This window comes from Cannabis sativa, chromosome 3, assembly GCF_029168945.1.
Source record: "Cannabis sativa cultivar Pink pepper isolate KNU-18-1 chromosome 3, ASM2916894v1, whole genome shotgun sequence".
Classification (NCBI taxonomy): domain Eukaryota; kingdom Viridiplantae; phylum Streptophyta; class Magnoliopsida; order Rosales; family Cannabaceae; genus Cannabis; species Cannabis sativa.
This window is the reverse complement of record NC_083603.1, coordinates 55728772-55754407: the sequence shown is the minus strand read 5'-3', so window position 1 is coordinate 55754407 and position 25636 is coordinate 55728772. Positions and strand designations below refer to the sequence as shown.

The window sequence follows — 25636 nt, the reverse complement described above, 5'->3', positions numbered from 1 at the left end:
GTCATTGGTGACGGTATTGATGACGACCCGTTAACCTACAAACACGCAATGGCGAGTATTGAACAGAAATAAAGGTCAGCCGACATGGATTCAGAAATGGATTCCATGAAATAGAACAAAGTCTCGGAATATGTAGACGCACCCGATGACTATCGTCCAATTGGATGTAAGTGGGTCTACAAGAAGAAAAGAGGCGCTGGAGGCAAAGTCGAAACTTTTAAAGCTAAACTGGTCCCCAAGGGTTACACCCAAGAGAAGGCGTGGACTATGAGGAAACTTTTACTCCGGTCGCCATGCTCAAATCCATCCGTATTCTTCTCTCTATAGCAGCCGCTTTCGATTATGAAATCTGGCAAATCAATGTCAAGACAGCCTTCCTTAACAGAATTCTTGAAGAAACCATCTATATGGAGCAACCAGAAGGCTATGTTCTTCCAGGGCAGGAAAAGAAAGTTTGCAAACTCAATAGGTCCATTTATGGACTTAAGCAAGCTTCTCGCTCCTGGAACAAAAGGTTTGATGAAATCATCAAGACCAACGACTTTCTTAAGAATGAAGATGAACCTTGTGTTTACCAACTCAAGGAAAACCAAGTGGTAGTCTTCTTGGTCCTTTATGTTGATGACATTTTGATTATTGACAACGATATCAAGAAAATGACTGACATAAAGGAATGGCTTGACACTCAATTCGAAATGAAGGATTTGGGTGAAGCTGCATATGTTCTCGGTATTCAGACTATTAGAAACCAAAAGAACAGATCCCTTGATCTCTCTCAAACAACTTACATATATAAAGTTTTAGAGAGATTCTCAATGACAAACACAAAAGGGGCAACAATGCCTTCTAGATTTGGTGTCCGTCTGTCTAAGGAATAGTGTCCCACTGATCCTCAAGAGATAGAGGACATGAGAAGGGTTCGTTATGCTTCAGTAGTTGGAAGTCTAATGTATGCAATGTTATGCACTAGACCTGACATCTATTATGCAGTAGAAATTGTGAGCAGGAACCAGACAAATCCAGGACAGGAACATTGGAAAGTTGTTAAGCATATCCTGAAGTACTTGAAAAGTACAAGGCAATTCGTGTTAGTCTACAGGGGTGGTGCCTTGAATCCCGTAGGCTATACCGATTCAGATTTTCAGGGATGTCTTGATGATAGGAAATCTACATCTGGGATGGTGTTTACTCTTGGGGGTGGAGCAGTGATTTGGAGAAGTGCTAAACAAACTGCAATTTCAGACTCTACCATGGAGGCAGAATACATAGCTACCGCGGAGGCTGCTAAGGAACTTGTCTGGCTTACAAAGCTCTTCACAAGACTCGGTGTTGTTCCTGGAATGGAAAAACAACTGGTTTTGCTTTGTCATAACACTGGAGCCATAGCCAACAGTAAAGAGACTCGAAGCCACAAGAGAAGCAAACACATAGAAATGAAATATCACATCATCAGAGAGTATGTGGCAAGAGGGGATGTGCTGGTGGAGAAAGTGGACACTGAGGACAACCTAGCTGATCCATTCACCAAAGTTTTGGCAGGAACTGCATTCGAAAAGTTTTAGGATTAATTGAATTGTACTGATTGTTTTACATTAGTGCAAGTGGGAGTTTGTTGGGCTTTGTGCCCTAAATAAAACTTCATTTCAATATAATCTTTATCATTTAATTATCAATAAAGAGACAGAAGTACTTTCATCACTTATTAAGTGTGTCATTTGGTTCATGTTATCATTTATATGTTTATTTGATTTATAAATTCATCCAAACCCTTATCAAATTGATATTCTTCTTTATTGTGTCCTCAGCACAGTGGAAAGTAATCAAGATTCTCTGATTAAATATATATTCATAAATTTATCAGTACACAGGGTTTCACTGATATGATAACCTACAACATAGTTTACTTGCACCTTGGATAAGTGCTATGTCCTTTTCAGGGCATAGGTTAAAGTAAAGCTTGGGTTGGATGCATGGAGTATGCATTGGAAGGAACCGATATTGAACTTGGATTAGATATGATAAATTTACCGTAATATCTATTCAATTCAATACCACCTAGTTGATCCTAGATCAAATGATCTTAATCCTGACATGGTTAGGTTCGATCTCAAGAGTGTTAATCCTGACATAGGTTAAGCCTACTTTTTGGTCAGGGTGATACGTACATTTCGGGAACATCGTAGTGCAATTAAGTGGGAGTGCTAATCATAGATATGGATTCTATAGCTTGTATCTGGACATAGAAATGAAATGATGATTTCCTTTGACCTTGGCTAAATAGAGATAAATGGTTGAGTACTCATTTTAGTGATTATGTTAGTTCACTGAAATATCATTTATAGGTGGCAATATTATTTAATAATTAATTTTAATTATTAAATAATTATATTTGGCCTTTAAGTGGTTAATTTGGAAAAATGGCATCATGGAGAAAATAAGATGAAAAATTAGAAAAATGGCAAAATTGCAAAATGGGAGCCCACTATCCATGACCGTCCACTAGGGAAGCAATTTTCCACTTTATTTTTTTTTTTTATTTTAATACTAATTAAATCTAACCTAACCCTTAGTGGTTTTCTATAAATAGGTAGTGATGGCTTCAAAGGAAAAAGATGATGCAACTCATTCCTTTAGTAAAATTTTGAGCCACCTTCACCCTCCTATTCGAAACCTTCTCTCTCTCTTCCTCTCTGCAAAACCGAACCCATATAGTGAAAAGAGTGAGTGCCCACACACATCAAGTGGTACTCAATCATGGTGTGTAAGGCTGTGAAGAATCCAGTTTCAAGAGAAGGAGATTCGGGCTCAGATCTAGGTGATACCCTGCTACAAAAAAGATACAAGGGTTAGAGATCTGAGTGGAAGGAGACATTATATTCTGCTGCAACCACTGCAAGGTTTCTGAAACTTTATATGTGTTTATTTCATATTGTTTTAGAAGTTCATGTTTAGGATGTTAATAACATACTTGTTAGTAAATCTAGATCCTAGTAAAATAATTCCAGCAAGTTCACTACGAGCCAGCGAATTTAGCTGTTACCCACCTGTGCGTCTTACAAGCGAGATCTTTGAGGGGGCCATTGGCGAGACTAGTACAAGTGGCTCGACTGGTATAGGCGCTTGGAGCCTTGAGCATATTAGGGCAGGGGCAATAATCTCCCTTTGTGATTATTTCAAAGACTTTGTCAACCACCTCGGGCTTGCCCCATTTCAACTGAATCCCGTCTCCTATAGAATCTTCGCAATTTTGAGGGTTTTGTACAAAATTTTAAATTGGGAGTGCCCCACTCCCGTGGAAATAGAGTACCTTTACTCTGTCAAAGCCGTTCTAGCAAGGAAGAATTCCGTAGGAGGCTTTCATTAACTCCGGCGAGCCCAAAATCATTGTGGATTTTCCAAACAAAACATCCTTCAAGGATAACATCTTCTAGACAACTGGCCTCTCCCCAATTGGCACAACCACTTTCTGTATAATTCGTAAGTGATTGCTCGCATTAGACTTGGTAAAATTAATCTGTGTCTTTTTATTCTAATTTATCTGACTAAAATTTTGTTTTTTTTTTCCAGCTGCCTCAAAAAGACCTGTCCCCACTCCTGAGATGGACAAGCGACACAGGCTTTTGTTAACTCTTCCCTACGGTCTTAGGTCATGCGATTTTCTTCTAAGCGAAGTCAATCTAAGGCCTGTGGACCTCCTGCATGACAAGGAGTTTACTTGTGATTACAAGTGTCCCAAGTATTCTTCTTTGCAGTAGGTTCCTGTCCCTGACGAGGAGAAAGTTCAGGATCGCGTGGCTCGGGCACTGTATCTTCAGAACACCGCCCCTCAAGAAGCTAGTGAAGGAGCATCCCAAGGTAATCAATGTGGTTGGTCACCCACACTGCTTAGGGCTGAGTGTACCACTCTAGTTACATTGTGAGATAACCGCTTTAATTTTTATATTTGGAACCCTCTCCTCGTAGATTGCATAACCCATAGGTTTGAGAACTGGTACCCTAGATTCCATGTCCAGATTAAATGTAATGAGTCATACTACGGTATAGCCAAGCAATATGGTACCATGATGGATAGGGCAAGTCACCTAGACGCGAGCTTGGATTTAGAACTAGTTGATTCCTTTGATATATTCAAGATCAAATGTTGCAGGGATTTTAGTTGATATTATGGTCCTTCTACCCCATCTTCTAGTCATACCTCTTCTTTTAGTGACTATGGTAAATTCCTTAGGCGGAAAATTATACCCTAAACCCCCTTTTACTTATTTATAATTAATGCTAACAATTTTATCTTGTTTCGCAGACATGGACTTCGAGGATGTATGCAGAGGAAAGGGAAGAAGAGAACGACCAATTCAAGAGCTCCTTCAGATGTCGAGGTGGAGCCTCTTAAAAGTCAAAGGAAAACCACCGCTCATAAAAAGAAGAAAGCCTCTCAGCCTGTTAACCTCGAGGTCCCTGAGATTGAGACACAGAATCAAACTCCTCTTCCAGTCATCACAAGTACCGACGAGCCTCCCCCCAACACAACTCACATCCCCGCCTCCTCGAGCCAGGCCATTGAAACATTATATGCTGAGGTAGGAAAGACTGGCTCAGAGTTCGCTCAAGAGTTTGGAGCCGCTTGCTGGCGCCAACTCAAGGCTCTCCTCCCCATGATTGGGATTTAATCAATCATGGGGATTTGGAAGGAATGCTTACGAGAGGCTTGTCTCATACCCTCTTGGTAAGTTTCTTTGCCCTAATATGCTTACGTCATTATTAATTTTCTTCTTCCCCCTTGTTTTTTATACATCCTTGTTTGTGAATCTCTAGGCTTCTTTCATCTCTTTTGCCTCCCAGCAACGAGAAAGAGAAAAGATAAAATACTTAGAGAGTGATGTCCAAAACTCACTTAGCCAATGTGAGGTCGTAGTCAAGAAATGGAACGATGCTCAACAGGAAATTAATCGCCTCACCAAAGAAGCCGAGAGGATGAAGAAGAGTATTGAAGATGTTGAGAAAGCAACAAAGGCCAAAACTGATGAATGCGAGAAGCTCAAAGGGGTACTCGAGGGGAAAGAGGCTGAAACCAAATATCGATGCAACAAGGTTGGAATTTTTACCATTTATCGAGCCTTGATGGCGAATCCGGACATGGACACAAGCTTCTTGAAGGAAGATGAGGAGGAAATTCTCACTGCGAGAAGACTAGGAAGGAAGAGGAAGAGGTCGAGACGGTAGAAGAAAAATATCCATCCAAGTCTCCTACAATGTAGGATTGGTTTTTATTTATCTTTTATTTTATGTAAGAAAATGGCCCTAGGGCCGAGACAATGGTTTTTCCCTTGTGGCACTTTTACTTTTGTGTAAAGACAAATTTGCTAGGTTGGATGGCCAACTTGGTTTCAATCTTTATTTAATGCCTCGTACTTTTATGTTTGTACTACATAATTTTTTGATTGTATTTTATTCACAATTTAAACAATCATATTTTGATCACATACAAAGTACTTTAAGGAAATTTCCACTGCTTGTACATTCCTTTAATGTTAAGTAGTTAATAGTCTACCATACGCACGAGTAGTTTATTATCTGCCATGCTTTTAATTTACGAGCAGTTATCAATTCTTCCTCGCAATAACAGTTATAATCAATTTCAAGCAAACTTGAATATACTTTTAATGATCTTATCACTTTGTATATTTTTGATTGCTTACATGAATAGTTAGATTATCTATTCATACACTAAGTTTAAGTACTTTTATCAAGACACCTTGACGTCTCATTTAATACTTTCCTATACAGTGCGAGTCATTAATATTCAACTTCACATGCGAGTTATGAGTTATATCTCATTTATAACTTTTGATTTTCCTTTCTTGTCAAACAGGTTTTTGATCAAAAAGTTATAATAGTTTGATCCCTTTCTCGTCAGAAAGATTTGATCAAAAAACTTTAAAAAAAAAATTAAAAAATTTTTGAAGTTGTGGGTTTGCACTATATCATGTATTTCTAGATAAATTCCGGTTAATCATACACATATGCCCCTCAGGTAATTTTAAAGAGTAACACTTTGTAATTATTTGAAAATGAAATGATTAACTTTATTCATAACTGATGTTCAAAATATTACATTAGAAATGTGAGTTACAATCATTAATTTACTGGTAGTAGGGTCACAAATGTTCCACGTTCCAATAGTTCTTTATCAGCGAGCCGTTCAGCCGAGCCAATTTGTAAACCTCGGTTCCTACTATTGCTTCAATCACATAAGGACCCTCCTAGTTCGGGTCGAATACTCCTACAGATGCATCCCTCGTATTTGCAAATACTTGCCTTGGCACCAAGTCTCCAACATTGAATAGCCTCTTTTTGACACTTTTGTTGAAGTATCTTATTACTCGGTGTTGATACGCTGTATTAGTAACTTGCGACTCAGTACATTTTTCATCAAGTAGATCCAAGGACAGTTTTAAGCGTTCTTGGTTCTTAATTATTTTATTCCTCTCACAGAACTCAGTGAACAAGTCACCATCGAACTGAGTTCCGTTATCAGATACTATCTTCATTGGAATTCCAAACCTACAGACAATGTTTTTGACAACAAAGTCAAGGACTTTCTTGCAGATTATGAAGACAAGAGGTTCAGCCTCGGTCCATTTAGTGAAGAACTCAACTGCTACTACTGCGTACTTGGCTCCCCCTCGCCCTATGGGAAGTGCCCCAATCAGATTAATCCCCCATATAGCGAATGGGTAGGGCGACATCATCATCCTCAATTTCGTTGGTGGTACGCGAGGTATATGTGAAAATCTCTGACACTTATCACATTTTTTGACAAACTCATGGGTGTCCTTGTTGATTGTTGGCGAGTAATATCCTTGTCTAATGATCTTTTTTGATAGACTCTGTCAACCTGCATGATCCTTACAAAAGCCTTCATGAATTTCTCTGATGATCTCGTTTGCTTCTGTAGGAATAACACACCGAAGTAGAGGCATTGAATAACCACTTATGTATAGTTTGACTTCAACTATTGTGTAGCGAGGCACTGAATACAAAAGTTTTCGTGCCTCGTTTTTGTCAGCTGAAAGTTGTCCATCGAATAGATAGTTGATTATAGGAGTCATCCATGTAGGTGAGCTATCTATCATCTCGATATCTTCCTTTTCACATATACTTGGCTCGTTTATCATTTCCACTGGAACCAAGTTTAGTTCATCCAAATCATTCTACGAGGCCAGCTTTGCTAATGCATCAGCGTTAGAGTTTTGTTCTCTTGGGATTTGCTCGATTTTAAAATAAATGGAATCTTTCCAAGTTCTTCTGAACCTTCTCTAGATACTTAGCCATTTTTAGGCCCTTAGCTTGGTATTCCTTGAGAACCTGATCTACAATTAGTTGCGAATCACTATGAAATATGAGATTCTTGACCTTCAATGCCTCGGCTATCCTCAAATCAGCGATCAAGGCTTCACACTCAGCCTTATTGTTTGATGCGTCAAATTGAAATCTCAAAGCATAACGAAACTTGAAGCCTTCTTGTGAAATTAATATCACCCCTGCACCCGAGCCCTGCTCGTTGGATGCACCATCCACGAATAACTTTCGAGTATCCGCGTCTCGCTGCACAAGCAGATTTTCTTCTGAAGTTATTCCTTCTATTAAGAAATTTTCCAAAGCCTGGCCCTTGATGGATGTTCGAGGGTGATAGGTTATGTCGAACTGCCCCTGTAACGCCCTAATCTATAGGGACGCCACGGTCCTTGGTTATGCATGGGGGACTTTAATGAAATTCTACATCAAGATGATAAAGTTGGAGGATTGCTGAGAAGGGAATCTCAAATGGATCTTTTCAGGGAAGCTATTGAAGAGTGTGCTCTCTCCCCAATGACCTATATTAGTGAACGTTTCACATGGAAGTTTAGCTTTGGTGCGGATACTATTCAAGAACGTCTGGATTGGGATTTGATCAACTCTTAATGGGAAGAGTCTATTCCTTTAGCTAATCTAACACATTTAGACTTTTTTTGATCTGATCATAGACCACTTTTATTAACAGTTGGCGACCTTCCTAAAGTTGGCAACAGTTTTTATCTCATAAACGCAAATATTTTCAGTATGAAGCTATGTTGAGTATCGATCCTACGTGTCATCAAATTGTGTCATCCTCTTGGGAATCCACTCCAGCGTCATCTGTGATGGAGGCTGTGCTTAATAACATCTCCTCTTGTGCTCAAAGCTTAGGTAAGTGGCATGAAAAGAAATATGGTAAGCTGCCTAAGAATATTTGGAACACTAAGCGAAGGTTAGCTGAAGCTGAAAATAAGGATAGTTATGCATGTGATCAGTTTGAAGTTAATGAGTTAGAATCTCAACTTTCAGATTTACTAGAAAAAGAAGAAATATTTTGGCAGCAAAGATCTAGAATACAGTGGTTGAAAGCAGGAGATCAAAATACGAAATTTTTTCATCAATATGCTAATACAAGGAGACAAAATAATGCTATTCCAGGTTTGTTTTTTAGTGGTATTTAGTAACTTCTTTATCATCATATCTATGTAAGTCTACTTCGTTTGTTGTAAATTTGACAATACTAATTAATAGTCAGGATGGTAGGATAATATTTGAACGTCTAGTTGAAATTACTCAGTAGTTGTCCAACTTTATCTTTATTAATTCCTTTAATATGCATTAACAATTCATGAATAATATAGGGTTTTTTGTTAAAAACAGTAATTTATTAATTTCTTAAACGTTTTGTATTTAGATCACAAGAACACAATCGTATTTTTAACAATATTTCCTAAAGGAACAAGGAAGCTTCTTAGTGACCAAGATAATTACCTATGACGTTACCTTCTTTTTATCTCCTTTCTTGATTAATATATATGTATATATACGTAGTACATAGTAGATATATAATGTTCGTGTATGTCTTTTGCATTTATATTGGGCCTCTTACCGGCAAGTATTGTTGGGGAAATATTAGGATGCAAATAAATTAATTGATTAATATCCAAAAAATAATGTCAATAGTTTATTTAATAAATAGTACTAAAGTATACATATTTAATATTAATTTGTGTTACCTTAGTATTTTGCATTATGATATTTCTATTTTAAAAAAGTTGGAACAAATTAATTATTGTCCCACCTGTCTCCTTTTTCCACTACAATTTTAGTAGGTTGGTAGAACTTGAAAGGGTCTTAATCTTTATGTTTTTCATAAGGTGTTCATAGCATCTCTTTAATCCTCCACAATCTAAATTTTTTCTATCTTTTGGCTTTTTAGGACTGACTAATGAAGCTGGTGTTTTGTGCTCTGATGGGGATGACATTCTGAGTATTATTGAATGATACTACACCAATCTCTTCATGTCTTCTTTCCCTGCCGATGAGGATACTGAGGCTGTGGTCTCTGTTGTTCAGCAGTGAGTAACAGATGCTATGAACTCAAACCTCCTGCTCCCTTTTACTGTTGAAGAAGTCAAGTTAGTTGTTTTTTCAATGCCGGCAGATAAAAGCCTAGGAAACGATGGATTTAATGTTATGTTCTATTAGAAGCATTGGGACAGTGTAGGTGACTTGGTAGCAAAGGCAGTGTTGGAATTTCTGCAAGGTGAAGCAGAGTTATCACTTATTAATTCCACCATTGTCACTTTGATACCAAAAGTCAAATCTGCAAAGCAGATGCAGACTTTCACCCAATAAGCTTATGTAATGTATTATAAAAATTATTTCAACTGTTCTCGTACGACGCCTTCAACCATGGTTGAATGAATTGATCCATTTTTCTAAAAGTACTTTTATTGGAGGTCGACGAATTACGGATAATTCCATGGTATCGTATGCGCTATTGCATAATTTACGAGCTGCGACTTGGAGAAAGAGGTGCTTTTCTGTTATAAATCTTGATATGAGCCAATCATATGATAGAGTAGAATGCGGGTTTTTAGAAGTCATTATGCTAAAGTTTGGGTTTGCCTATCCTTGGGTGCATTTAATTATGCAATGTGTGTGATCGGTTAGTTATTCTTTTAATATTAATGGTTAAGTTAAAGAGAAGGTTGTACCAACACGAGGGTTATGTCAAGGAGATCCCCTTTCACCTTACCTCTTTCTTTTCTGTGAGGAAGGTTTCTCTACCCTTTAATGCCAAGCAAAAACTAATCGTGACATTATTGGGTATAAGTTTGCTCGATCAACCCCTTCAATTACAAACCTCTTCATTGCAGATGATAGTATTCTATTTACCCGTGTATCGCCCAGGTCTTGCATATCATTACTAAACATCTTTGATAAATATTCTAGAGCTTCGGGACAGGTTAGTTGTTTGATGCTACTTTTATTTATATGGATTTTATTACATTGACTCCTAAGCCTAGGAAAGTAAGTCTAGTGGAAAATATTCTAGTAGGGTGTCATTATATTTGGATGGTCTTATCTACTTTCAGTGGATGACTTGGGATAGTTATGATCAATTTTAATGTATAGTTTTGACGCTATTCCCTGGGTTTAGAAGTAATATTTATATGTGTATGTTTTATATTGGTTACAATACGAAATTGTTAGTTGGATGCTCTTTGAGACTATAAGGGATCAGTTCCTAACTCACTGGTTGTCAAAGAGATTACAAGGGTAATGTATAACTTTTTTGTTTTGACTTATGTGGGGTTCATGCTAGTTGGTTGTATTAGGTACACGACTAAGAGGCTATATGTTGGTGCTTGATAGTGTTAGGAGAGCTATGTGGTTTTGTTCATTGGGTCAATTGTTTGTTGAACTATTATTATGCTTTTGCAAAAAAAATGTTCCTTTTAGACTTTATTTCTTATTTTATTCGGATCCAAAATTGGGTTTCTTAGTAGATGTTTCAGTTTAGTAAGATGTGTGATTAAGCTAATTTTAATTATATTTTTCAGTTAATAAATTTCAACAAATTCAGCATGTATTATTTGCCAAATACGCCTGAGAATTTGTGAACTCAATATGAGGAAACATTGTATATGGAAATTATTGAACCCATTATCCAATATTTGGGTTTGCCTATGATAAGTGGTCGTAACAAATAGAGAATATTTAGCTATATTAAGGAAAGAGTTTGGTCACGTCTTAATTCTTGGAATTCAAAGTTGCTTTCATATGGTGGTAGAGAAATACTGCTAAAAGCGGTCATCCAAGCTATGCCCACGTATGCAATGTCTTGCTTCCAATTACTAGTGAATTTATGTGATCAATTGGAAGCTCTTATGGATAGATATTGGTGGAGCTCTTTTGTTGCTAAACAGAAAACACATTGGTTAGCTTGGAGGAAAATATGTTTGCCAAAGACTCAAGGTGGGCTAGGATTTAGAACATTTGAGCATCATAACCAGCCGCTACTGGCTACTTAGGCATGGAGAATACTTACATGTCTGGACTCTCTGCCTGCGAGAATATTTAGAGCAAAGTACTTCTCCCATACCACTTTTTTGACTGCTTCAGGTATGATGCTCTGACGAGTCTGGCTATTATGGGGTTGGAAGTATATATTTATTGTTATATTTTATCTTCTATTGCACCATAGGTGCCTTTAAGCACTCACATTGGATGTATATTTCTTGTATTATTATATGGTATTATATTTCTTTGTCTAAGTCTTATGGATACGATGCATAGAAGGATATTTATAGACTTGATTATGGTTGGCTTTGACTTAAATAAGAGTGGGGTTTTTATGATTGTTTTAGTAGGACTACAATCAGTTTTTTCTTAAAGTAAAGGATCTAAATCAATTGTTTTTTATTGTTTTTCTTGAATTCTTTTGATTTTTAGTGGGGAGGTTGGTTCCATTATTTAGGCTATTTTTGGTGTGTTGATCTGACGTTTAATAATATGTTATTATGGGCGGTATTGTGAGTATAATTATTTTAATTTACAAGTTTTCTTTGATTTTGGATATAGTTGGACAGGCACCTAGTTATGTTTGGCGGAACGAAATTTGGGGAAGGTCTCTTTTAACAAAAGGGTTGCGTAAGTGAGTTGGGACGGGTGACACGATTCTAGTTTGTAAGGACCCTTGGCTACCGCGGCCAGTCACTTTTTGGCCTTACTGTTCTAATCAAGTAAATCCTAATTTGTTGGTATGTGATTTGATTGATGAGTCAAGGAGTGGTTGGAATATGCAAATGGTGAAGGAGTTGTTTAATGTGGTTGATCAATAGAGCCTTTGTTCTTGGATATGGTGTTGGAAATATTTTACCAGGATCTAGATTTACTACCAAGTATGTTTGATTAACATCCTAATATGAATTCTAAAACAATGAAAATAAACACATAAGAGTTTAAGAAAACCTTACATTGGGTGCAGCAGAATATTATAACTCCTTCCATTCATATCTCTAGCCCTTGATTCCTTTCTGTAGCAGAGCATAATCAAGATCTCAACCTGGATCTCTTTCTCTCCTTCTTTGATGCTGATTTTCCATAGTCTTACATACTATGATTGAGGTACCACTTGATGTGTGTGGGCACTACTCTATCACTCAAGGGAATTTTGAAAATAGAGAAGAAAGAGAGAGAGGGAGTGGCGGCTTCAAAGTGTTTAAGTGAAAGAAAATAATACAGTAATGTGTGTATGAAACCTGAAGCCTTTACCTACTATTTATAGAATACCACATAGGGTTAAGGTTGAATTACTTGGCATTTAAAAATGAAAAATAAAATGAGAAAAAAGAAGCAAAGTGGCCGGCCATAGCAATATGGAAACAAGCCTCTCACTTTTGTAACTTTCCTATTTTATCATTCCTAGTTTTCCATTCTCCAAAATTGCCAATTTTCTCATTCAACCACATAAATGTCAAATCCAATTATTTAATAACTATAATTAATTATTAAATAATATATTGCCATTTATTTTATTTATTAATAAAAACTAATCAAAGTTTCCCAATTAATAAATATACCCTTTAAACTCTCTATTTACTGTTTTACCCTTAATAAGTGATAAATTCACAAATAGACATAGTCTAATCTTGAGAATTATAATTGATTAATTAAAATCAATTAACTGAGTCTTACAAGCAGTATGGTCTCAACTAGTATGGGGACCATGGGTCTATATAACCGAGCTTTCAATAAGTCGAACCGAATTTACCAAGTAAATTCCCTAACTTATTAATTCCTTATTGAATCCACTCTTAGAACTTGGAATTGCACTCTCAGTCATATAGAACGCTCTATATGTTCTGGACTTAAATCAATGATCCTCTATATAGATGATTTACGCTGTAAAGGGATTAAATTACCGTAACACCCTACAATGTATTTTATCCTTAAAACACTTAACCATGTATAAATAATATTTCAGCTAAGTGAAATGAGTACTCCACCATTTATTTTTGTTTGGTTAAGCTCGAAGGAAATCATCCTTTACTTTCTATTCGCCAGATAGAAGCTATAGATTCCATATTTATGTTAGCGCTCCCACTCAATTGCACTACCGTGTTCCCGAAATGTACGTATCACCCTAACCCAAAAGTAGGCTTAACTAACAAATCAGAGAACACGAATAACACTCTTGAGATTGAACCTAATCATATCAGGATTAAGATCATTTGATCTAGGATCAACAGGTGATATTGAATTGAATAGATATTACGGTAAATTCTAATATATCTAATCAAAGTTCAATATCGGTCCCTTCCGATGTATACTCCATACATCCGATACTGGTAGACTTTGCCAATGTCCTGGAAAGGATATAACACTTTTCCAAGGTGTAAGAATACCGATCGCTGATTATACCATGTCAGTCTAAATCCAGTGTTCTGACAAATCAGGGAATAAACTTTCGAACATATAATTAAGATTATATTCCACTGTGCTGACAATACTATAATCTTTAACAAATTCATATGTTCTGGACTTAAATAGAATTCATACATTATATATATAATCATGAAATAAATCATGTGAATCATGCAACATAAAATGTTATTTCTGATCTTTATTAATAAGTAAATCTGATTATATTGAAATGGGTTTTATTTAAGGCACAAAACCCAACATATGGCACTATACAGTTGAGGGTAATTATTTTGTGAAAAGTGGATACTTTGTGGCAACACAGTTGGCTCATTTTAATCCTTCCCCTTTTAAGAGTTGGTTCTCTATATGGTGGAAAGAGTTTTGGAAAACTTCTTTGCCAAAGAAAGTTTTAACCTTTGTTTGGCGTGGATTTCATGATGCACTCCATACGTATGTGGGGCTCCAAAAAAGGAAAATGGTCGATCATACTAATTGTCCTTTATGTGGTTATAGTGTGGATTAAAACAGTCATGCTATGTTCCTATGTCATGGTTTTAAGAAAGTTTGGAAGGAATTACGTGTTACTCTATTGTATAATCTCTCAATGGATATCTCATTCAAACAAATAGTTTTGAAGGCTTCGGAGGTACTATCAAGATGTGACTACGAATTGTTCCTTATTGTGGCTTGGTATATTTGGGGCGAAAGAAACCAAATTGTCCATTGTCGCAAAGCCAACCCTCCTGATGTTGTGGTCTCACAAATCTTTAAGTTATTTATTGAATATAGTCAATGTTCGAGACACAATATTATGACTAAGGGGTCGACATGCATGTCTCCAGAATGATGGATTAAGCTGCCTTTGGGAGTGTATAAACTAAATGTTGATGCGTCGCTGGATGTTAATTCTAATACTAAAGGAATTAGAGCAATAGTTCGAGATACTACCAGGAATGTTCTTGGGTACCTATGTAGATCCTTATTTGGTATGGTTTATGACAGGAGGTGTTTTTTTTTTCTTTATTGTTTATGATATTTTTTTGTTATGAGGGTGAGCAACAGTGTTTCCTTTATGGTGTATGTTTTGTCCAATCTTAAGAAGTTGATACTATCCTCACCTTTTAGATATTGTGATTCATGTTCTCTTATGGAAGGTAATCTTGTAACGTTATTGTTAGGAATTATAATTTTTTGATAAGTGTTGTAGTTTTCTCTGGATGGTAGGTTACGGTTTCTTGTAAGTATAGTTTTGGAGGTAGTTTATTTTTATGGAGTATTTGTGTTAGGCTTATCCTCTGCTTGTTGGTTATTGTAGGGAATTTTTCAGTCATACTAGCAGAAGTTGTTGCATTAATGGTTGCATTGGATTGATCTCTCACACTTGGTCACTACTACAAATTAAGCTTTTAATGACACTATATAGTGACACACATAAAAGTGTGGGTCACTAAAAAGTTAAGAGTGGTTTTTAGTGACACACACTAAATGACTCTAAATATTTAGTGTTTATCACCCAAAATGTGGGTCACTAAAACTATGGAGTGTCACTAAATACTAAAACCCAAAATTTATAATTTTATAAAAAAAAAAAAAACCATAACCTATAGAGACGTGCCACGCGTGTGAGCAAAACCCTTTGCCAACACATTATGTGTGTCACTAAAGCAACGTGAACATGTGGCTTTAGTGACACGCATAGCGTGTGGGTATATACTTTTACATACACACAATGTGTGTCCCCATATAGCCTCATATTAAAAAAAAATATATAAAATTATAATTATAATCTGTCAGCCCTATCGTCCCCATATTATTATAATTATATAATTTGAATTAATAAAAAAAAAACGTGTACCATCATTAAATAATAAAATAAAACCTAATATATTCTCTTACACAACCCTAAATATCAAATAACAAAACCCTACTATTTCTCCTTTAGAACAGCGCCTCCCCTCTCCTCCCTCTGGAAAAATAAACGCAGCACCTCCTCCCTTTGAAAAAAAAATGCAGCACCTCCCTCTTTAACACTTTGTTCATCTCGACCTCTGATGGTCTAATCTGACCACGAAATGGAGAGTCCCGCTCCATTAAAACCTTAAATCCATCGTTCTCTCTCTCTGAATCGTATTGCAAGGTTCCCTCTCTCTCTCTCTCTCTCTCTCTCTCTCTCTCTCTCTCTCTCTCTCTCTCTCTCTCTCTCTCTCTCTCTCTCTCTCTCTCTCTCTCTCTCTCTCTCTCTCTCTCTCTCTCTCTCTCTTGGAAAGACCGGCGTTGGTAGCTTTTGACACAAACTCAGGTATAGCTTCACTATCTCTCTCTCTTTGTGACGGTCTCTCTTTATCTATCTCCCTCGATGATGTTCTCTTTCTCCCTTTTCTCTGTAGATCTTCAACGGAGAGGCTTGCTTTGGGGTTCGCGGAGTTGGCCAGAGTTTGGGTTACAGAAGCGGTTGGAGGAGAGATTAGGCTTCACTGTCGATCTCAAAGGCTTCACTGTCGGCCACTATGAGCGGCTCCCGATTTAGGTGGTGCCAGATCTGAAGGATAACGAGGAAGACGACGTCGTTTGGCTGAGGCTGATTTTGCGCATCGAAGCTTTGGGGATGAATTGAAGGGAGAGGATATGTGTTGAGAGAGGACAGGGTAGGCCATGGCCGGACCATTCTCGATGACCTTCGCCTTTTTTTGGGTTTATCCGATTGACACTGAAAACGGGTTCGACATGTATTATTATATGTTTTTTTTGTTTTTCTGAAAATTAATAATGTAAATATATACACTGATATAGTATAGGATTTTTCTGTAAAATATTTTTACTTTTTTCTATAGTCACTTTTGACAATAATTTTTCTTTTCAATAATAATTGTAATTATCTTTTTTATCTGAATAATAATTGTAATTATCAATATATGTTTTTCAAGGAGAATGAGAAGTATTTATTATTATTTTTCATTAATTATTATCATTTTTCAATTGCATATACCAAATTGGCTTTTGTTTCCTTTCTAGTTATCAATTTCCAATTATAAAAATATAATTAATTAAATTATCATTATAATATAATTGGAATTTCCAAAAATATTAATAAAAATATCAAAAAAAAAAAAAAGATACAGTGACACTCCATGCGTGTTGCTGTTACCTTTTTAACCTGACTCTATACACTTATAGTGACGCGCAGAAAGTGAATGTAAAAGGGTTCAGTGACACGTGTGAAGTGTCACTAAAAAATATCTTTCCAGTCAGCCTCATTAGTGACGCGCGTTGAAGTGTCACTAAATAGATTTAGAGTTACTCAATGTGTGTCACTAAAACCCATTTTTCTAGTAGTGGGTCTTCGTCTTCATGTGGTGGAGTCAGATTGCTTAGCCTTGGTTTCAGCTCTCCCAAAGCGTTTTTCCCTTTGTAATGAACTAGGTTCCTTATTGGATGATATTGCTAGTTTGCTTTCCAGTTTTGATGAGGCATCCCTAATTCATGTTTGACGTCCAGCCAAAAAGGCTGCTCATGAATTACCTATGAATGCACTTAGGGTGGATGATGAATTGGCTTTGATTAAGGATTTTCCTTCTATTCTCATTGATGTATTAAACTCTGATTGTTGTTAACAAGATTTTAATTTAAAAAAAAAACGTTGGTTAGTTTTAAGCTCTTTCTCATGTATTTAAGTTTTATAATTAAAAAATATAAAAGATAAAATATCTTAACTAACTATTCTTAAATCTTGATTTATATGTTTTTAATTAGTTTTTGTCTAATTTAGTATATTTTGATTGATTTATGTTTTTTTACTCAATAATTTAATTTAGTGACTGAATTGTTTTAATTTCCATTTATAAATTTCCTTCTATAATGGTCAATGAGTTTTTTTTAAGAAATAGTGAATTACAGTGACTCACATCAATTTTGGATATAGAAATAACACATTTTTTTTTATAAATCATTGACTGTTATTACAAATTAACTATTTTGTACAACCTAAAAGCACCATGACAATCATGTCATAGCCTTTAATTTTCTATACAGTTCACAGAGAATAAAACCACTTTTCCTCTGTTTTACTAACCTTCTAAGGCCACACTAATACAACTCTTTGCTTTACATTTTCTTTTATACAATTCACTATACTATTCCAATTAGGCTCTTTACCTTGGCATAGGGCCTCGTTTCTGATCCTCCATAGATTGTACACTAAGCTAGCAAAACAAGCAGCCATGATCTTTTTCTTAAACTTACCTGCCTTTGATCTTTGTATCATTCTGATGACACGGGTAAGTGTAGTATCAATTGTTTTCCATCCCATCCAAGTAGCAATCTCAACAAAACACCCTCTAATTTTGCTGCAATTAAAGAACATGTGTTCATGTTTTTCATCCTGCATGTTGCAGAGAACACAACAAACATTTTCACTGATTCCAAACTTGTATAACCTGTCTTTTGTCCTCAATCTTCCCTGCACAGCAATCCACAAAATAAAGCAATGCTTGGGGGTATTAAACCTCCCCCAAACTTGCTCACTCCACCTTTGCTTTTGCAGAACAGGACACAACGATTTGTAGCCATCTGCTATTTTTCTGTTATAAAACTGTGTGCATCAATAAGAGGCCAAATCTAGTTTTTTAGAGCTATAAGCTGCCTCCAATACCAGCTACCTTGAGTAGTGATATTGTAGCTCCACCAGATCTCTTCCTTGATATAGACACTATGTATCCACTTTACCCACATGTTTTCCTCTTTGTTAGCCACTGCCCATATGTATTTGATCATTGCAGCTTGGTTCCATTCTCTAACTTTTTTGAATCTAATGCCCCCTGCTATCTTTGTTTCGCAAACATTGTCCCATGAAATAGCTCCTGCTCCTTGAAACATGGATTGTCCCTTCCACAAATAAGCCCTACAGATAGCTTCAATTTCTTTAATTACTTTCTTAGGCAATAGCATAACTTGGCTCCAATAGGCATGGATTGTTAGCAAAACAGAGTTTATTAGCACTGCTCTGCCAGCAAAAGAGATATGCCTAGAACTCCAAGTTCTTATGCGTGCAATCATCTTTTCAGCAAGTATGCAACACTCCTTGCTAGAAATCCTTTTAGCACAGATTGGAACACCTAGGTAAGTGAAAGGCAGTAGTTGTTGAGTGAATCCAGATGCATCAAGTACTCTAGTAACATCCTGTCTTGGCATGTTACTACAGTACATAGCAGACTTTGATGCATTAGGAAACAGTCCAGATGTTTGAGAGAAGACCTTCAGACCCTGAAGAAGATAAATTACACTTTTATAGTCACCGTTGCAGAACAATAAAACATCATCACCAAAGCTGAGATGGTTTAAATGCAGTTGTTCACATCTACATTACAAGAATGACACATTACAAGAATGACATCGATTTAAGAGAAGAATCACAACAAGATAAAAATAATGTCTACATGAATGAGAGAAACTATATTTTTTTTAATTTATGCATACTTTTGACTCTTCACTTATTAATTTGACATATTAATTAATACTTTGAGTTTTATTATTTTGTAAATAGGGGTTAAGTTGACGTTTGTACACCTTCTCATACTATTCAAAGAATAATTATAAGAAAAATTAGTAAGGTTAAAATTTAGTACAATTTTAGTATATATTTATTATTAAATAAATAGTATGATAATTTATTTTATATATATAATTAAAAAAATTTAAACATCCGTCGCGAAACCCAAGTTCTTTACTAAAGATAAAATTTTATTAAAGTATTTGGGTAATTACTTTTCACTGTTAACATAATTATTATAGGGAAATTTGATTTTTTATCCTTACAAATACCTAATATTTTTTCCCTAAACACAAAACATTTAATATTTGTGGGATATGACATATTTTACAATATCCCTAAAATACCCCTATTTACATTACCCCATTTCCCCTCTCTTCTTCTCTCTTTCTTAATCAATGCTGAGCTCCCCACTAAAAGGGCCAATTTTTTTTTATTCACTCATTCTCCACTCATTCTCTTCACTTCACCACTATAATCTACTACACTACAAGCTTTACTACCTATTTTCTTTCAATTTTGGACGGAGCAACATATGCAAGCAATGGGTAATTTTTTTTGTGTAATCTTGTTTATTGTTGTCATATTTAGTTTATAATATTGTTTTAATGCTTGATCTGTGGATTGTTGCTGTTATTTTGCTATTTTGTGTGTTAAAATGCTTGTTGCCTGTGAATACTGCAATTTTCTTGGCTTCTGCAATTTTTTCCGTCTAGCTCAATGGGGTCCGATGCAGGTTCGATGGTGGCCCGATGCCTTGTTGAAAATGGCTGATAGGGTTGAAGGCCCGATGGGGTCCAATGGGCCCAAAAAAATTTCTTTTTTTTAATTTTTGGGGTCCTGACCGATTAGTATCTAATGGATCCGATGGAGGTCCGATTATAGTTCAAAATATAGTTTTCAGGATTTTTCAGGCCTAATTGGATGGGTGTCCGATTTGTGTCTGATTGGGGTCCGATTGGGTCTCGAAAATTTGTTTTTTGTTTAATTTGTGGGATCAGATCCGATGTTGTCTGATGGGTCCGATTGGGGTCCCAAAAATTGGTTTTTTGTTTAATTTGTGGGATCAGGCCCGATGTTGTCTGATGGGTCCGATTGGTGTCCGATTATTTTCATATTTATTGCATTGAAAGATTTTGGATAACTTTTCGGTGAGATTTTTGTTCTAAATTGTAATTGTATTTTTTTAAAAAATATATGTGACAAGTTCAACTATTAATGTGTTTGTTATGTATAATGATGTTTGGGAGCTTGATGGTAGAGATTGGGTTTATAAACGGGGCAAAAATTTGACATTTGACATTAATCCGAACGTAAGCTACTCAGGTTTGGTTGATCTTTTGTTTGAAGAACTGGATATTGATAAAGTGGAGTATGACTTGACATTGGAAGTAAATTATAAGTACATGAAAGGCTACACGTATCGCCCTGAAGTTATTAGAAATGATAAGCGTGCAAGGTACTTTTTGTCTACACTTGCGAAGAAGCCAGATGAATTTACTCCCTTGTTTGTGACTTTGTTAAAGAAGAATGTTTGTGTCGATCCTAGTCCCACACCGAGTTCTATTAAGGACAATCGTAGCGAGGTTGGGAGTTTTGTTCCAGATTCAAATCCAGAGGTGTTGATTGTCGATGTATTACCTGAATTAAATATTATGATGCTGAGTGCCAATATTGTAGCACAAATTACCTTCATTGATGTTTTTTTGATGGTCCAGACCTTGAATCTTATGTTGAGGGCAATGATGACGTAAGAGACAACCAAGGTACAGAGGTCCCTGCTGCTGTACCTTTGAACTTGACTCCACTATCGCACCAAATACCACTGAGGCTACCGACACAGAAAAGAATGCCCCATAGAGAAAATAGCCAAACACCTGGTACTAGTAGTAGTCATCCAGGCGAAACCAGTAATGCTAGAGGAACCACTGACAGTATAGGTCCTAATAATGCTAGAGAGACCAATGATGCTAGTGGTCCTATGATGCTCGAGGGACCAATGTGACTGGATTTAGCAATCCATTTTCTTTTTCGACAAGTTACAATAAATTCAAGGAGAAAATGTATACAAGAGAAGACATCGAGGATCATAGTCATTATATATCTATGGCTGGCACACCAGGCAGGGAGTTACATGTATTAAAGTTTTTTAGAGACAAACAGCATTTAAAGATGGTTGTTGGCTTGTATGCAATGAAGAAAGGGTTTGATTACTCCGTTAGGAAGTGCGGTACTGATATTTGGTACGTCACATGTAAGGATACAGATTGTGGGTGGAGACTAAGAGCGAAGAAGAACGTACTTTCTAACATGTTTGAGATGAGTACATTTCATAATGTACATACATGTTCCCGTGATCTTCGAGGAAAAGATAACTGTCAAGCATCACCTTTGATAGTTGCCCATCTAATTAAGGAAAAGTTTGCAACTGATGGCTCGAATCATTTGGCCTCTGATATAAGGAAAAGTATACACAAGGATTACGGGATCCAAATGAGTTATGAAAAGGCATGGAGGTGTAGAGAGAAGGCACTACACCTAGCTCGGGGTACATCTGAAGATTCGTACCATCACATGCTAAAGTTGAGTAATCCAGGTACGATCACGGATTTTGTGGTAGAGGATGGTCGCTTCAAGTATTGTTTCTTCTCTCTGGGTCCTTGTATCTGGGGGTTTAGGTTTTGCCTACCTGTTGTATGCATTGATGGATCTATCTTGAAGACTAGGCACGGTGGGCAAATATTGTGTGTAGTGGCCCTAAATAAAACTTATTTCAATATAATCAGATCTACTTATTAATATAGATCAGAAATAACATTTAATGTTGCATGGTTCACATGATTTATTTCATGATTATATGTACTTAATGAATGAATTCATCTGAAACCCTTTTCACATAATTTATCCTGTTTATTGTGTTGTCAACACATTGGAAAGTAAACATGACTATGTGAATAAAGTTTCCTAGATTTATCAGACACAGGGTTTTACTGATATGATAATCTACAACAAGAGTTTACTTGCATTTGGAGAAATGCTATGTTCTTTCCAGAACATTGGTTAATGTAAAGCTGAGGTTGAATGCATGGAGTATGCATCGGAAGGGACCGATATTGAACTTTGACTTAGATTTATTAAACTTACCGTAATATCTATTCAAGTCAATATCGCCTAGTTGATCCTAGATCAAATGATGTTAATCCTGTTATGATTAGGCTCAATCTCAGGAGGCTATTCGTGTTCTTTGATTTGTTAGTTAAGCCTACTTTTGGGTCAGGGTGATACGTACATTTTGGGAACACGGTAGTGCAATTGAGTGGGAGCGCTAACATAAACATAGAATCTATAGCTTCTATCTGGCGAATAGTAAGTACAGGATGATCTCCTTCGAGCTTGACCAAACGAAAATAAATGGTGGAGTACTCATTTCACATAAGCTAAAATATCATTTATACGGGGTTAAGTGTTTTAAGGATTAAATACATTGTAGGGTGTAACGGTAATCTAATCCCTTTACAGTGTAGATCATTCATATAGAGGATCATTGATCAAATTAGGATTATAACAATGGATAACTAATGATGTGTCTATATGGTGGAACATATAGAGCATTCTATATACTGAGAGTACAATTCTAAGTTCTATGCGTGGATTCAACGAAGAATTAATAAGTTAGTGAATTTAGGTAATAAATTCTTGATCTGCTTATTGGAAGCTCAGTTATATAGACCCATGGTCCCCCCACTAGTTGAGATAATATTGCTTGTAAGACTCATGTAATTGGTTTTGATTAATCAATTATAATTCTCAAATTAGACTATGTCTATTTGTGAATTTTTCACTAAGTAAGGGCGGAATTGTAAAGAAAGAGTTTTAGGGGCATATTTGTTAATTATGGTACTTTGTATGGTTCAATTAATAAATATGATAAATGACAATATTATTTAATAATTATTTATAGTTATTAAATAGTTAGAATTGGCATTTAAATGGTTCAATTTGAAAATTGGCGTTTTTGAGAAAATCAGATGCAAAAGTGATAAAACTGCAAAATTGCAAAAAGTGAGGCCGAAATCCACACTGCCATGGCCGGCCACTTTTATAGGATTTATCTTCTGATATTTTCATTATAATGCCAAATAATTCAAACCTAACCCTAGTGGAATGCTATAAATAGATAGTGAAGGCTTTAGGAAATTTACACTTAACTTTCTGATTTCCTTCAGAGAAAAACCTGAGCCTTCTCTCTCTATACCTAGCCACCACCTTCTTCTCTTTCTTCTTCCTTGAAATTTCGAAATCTCTTAGTGATTAGAGTAGTGCCCACACACAGCAAGTGATACCTCAATCATAGTGAGGAAGATCGTGAAGAAAGACTTTCAGCAAGAAGGAGTTTCAGCACTAAAGAATCAGAGAAAGAGATCCAGGTTCAGATATTGATAATGCTCTGCTACAAAAAGGAATCAAAGGGCTAGATATCTGAACGGAATGAGTCATATTATCCCGCTGCACCCAATGTAAGGTTTCCTAAACTTTATATGTGTTTATTTCATCGTTTTAGAAAGTTCATATTTAGGGTGTTAATCAACATACTTGTGAGTAGATCTAAGATCCTAGTAAAATAATTTCCAACAGTTTTGCCTACCTGTTGTATGTATTGATGGATCTTTCTTGAAGACTAGGCACGGTGGGCAAATGTTGTGTGTAGTGGCCCTGGATGCTGGGAGCCATATGTTTCCGATAGCTTTCGCTATAGTTGATAGTGGAAACCTTAATTCTTGGACCTATTTTATGAGAAAATTGAAAGAAATGATTGGTGATGTTGAGAACTTAGCCTTTGTTTCAGATAGGCATCAAAGCATTGTTCGTGCTTTGGATATCGTGTTCCCTGATGCACAACATGGTGCATGCTACCACCACATTATTATGAACATCAATCACAAGTTCAAGACTGATGTCTTCACAAATCACATTTACACGTGTGCCTACACATATTCAAAATCAGAGTTTCACAGAGAATTTGAGAACATTCGGGCAATGAATGTTGCGGTTGCACAATATCTTGAGGAAATTGGATTTGAAAAATGGGTTCGGTCGTACTTTCTAAGGGTACGTTACAATGTAATGATGAGCAACTGGGCTGAGAGCTTCAACAACACAACTAAGGACGCAAGAGGCTTCCTGATCACTGCTGATGTAGCATTCCTAAGGCCCAAAGTCCAACAGTGGTTTGCTACACGAAATGAAAAAGCTGACAAGTGGACGAAGACCTTAGCACCAGAAATGGAGGAGGACTTGGCATTGCAATTTGAAAAATCTCGGTATTTGAACGTTGATACATGTGGACCTTACACGTTGCAGGTTCACCTTGGAGGAACAGTTGAGACCGGTGGCGTAGTGGACTTGCAGGAACAGACTTGCACTTGCGGCTTGTTCCAGTGCATGAAGTTTCCTTGTCCTCATGCATGTGCTATAGCTCAACAACGAAGTATTAGCATGTACGCACTATGCTCGCCATATTATATAATAGAATATTAAAGGAGCACATATGAAGGTACAATTATGCCAGTTGGTGACGAGGATGATTTGGAATTCCCTGATGACATAAAGAACATGACAGTTGGAGTGCCTGTTGAGAAGCAACCAGTGGAGCGACCCAAGAAGTAAAAGGTTGGAAGAATTAAGTCAAACGAACTGCTTGTAATGGTGAAAGGATTATCATACCACAAAATTGTGGCAAGTGCGGTGCCAAGGGGCACAATAGAAGCACTTGCACCTATCGAGTTTAAAAATCAATTTTTAATTTAGTCATAATGTTATGTGTTGTACTGTTATGTATTGTTATTGGATTCATGTTGGAATTTTTAAAACATTAGAATTTGTGATATTTTATGTTTAGATATTTATTATAATTTGTTGCATGAAAAAAAGGCCTAAAATTGTTATGAAGTAATAAAAGAACATAAACATACCAATAAAAAAACTAGTTACATTGTTATCTTAATAAATACCAATTAAAAAAAACATAATTGTTCATGCTAAATTCTGGTAAAACAAATCTATACACCACCGCTCTCTAAAAATTTTCATATTGTATCAAACGTAAGATCCAGCATACTATGCTCGATGTGTTCTATTACACACATCCCGCAATCACTGCTGTATGAGACAATAAAAAGTAAATAAATAAAAGTATGCAAATTAAATTCAAGTTAAATAATAAAAAGTCAATTGTAATTAAGTTACCTTGATTCGATCTATCTACAATGCTCCCGTCGATGACTTTGAAGTAAAAGTTCTAACCTAGCTCTCTGAGACGAT

General features: G+C 36.2%; 3 protein-coding genes across 3 annotated transcripts; 2 read left to right on the top strand and 1 right to left on the bottom strand.

The window, feature by feature from the left end:
• The first annotated feature begins 8180 nt into the window (after nt 1-8180).
• On the top strand, nt 8181-9339 carry LOC133036184 (uncharacterized). Its single transcript, XM_061112693.1, has 2 exons — nt 8181-8493; nt 9275-9339. Exons 1-2 carry the CDS (start codon nt 8181-8183, stop codon nt 9337-9339), a joined length of 378 nt encoding a protein of 125 aa, XP_060968676.1.
• Nucleotides 9340-17737: 8398 nt separating this feature from the next.
• Nucleotides 17738-19682, bottom strand: LOC115710717 (uncharacterized). The gene is made up of 5 exons (XM_061112692.1): nt 19678-19682; nt 18493-19123; nt 18284-18358; nt 18010-18226; nt 17738-17751 (listed from the first exon to the last, which is right to left on the bottom strand). Exons 1-5 carry the CDS (start codon nt 19680-19682, stop codon nt 17738-17740), a joined length of 942 nt encoding a protein of 313 aa, XP_060968675.1.
• Nucleotides 19683-21421: 1739 nt separating this feature from the next.
• On the top strand, nt 21422-24982 carry LOC115710716 (uncharacterized). Its single transcript, XM_030639071.2, has 3 exons — nt 21422-21911; nt 24024-24803; nt 24885-24982. Exons 1-3 carry the CDS (start codon nt 21422-21424, stop codon nt 24980-24982), a joined length of 1368 nt encoding a protein of 455 aa, XP_030494931.2.
• Nucleotides 24983-25636: the final 654 nt, after the last annotated feature.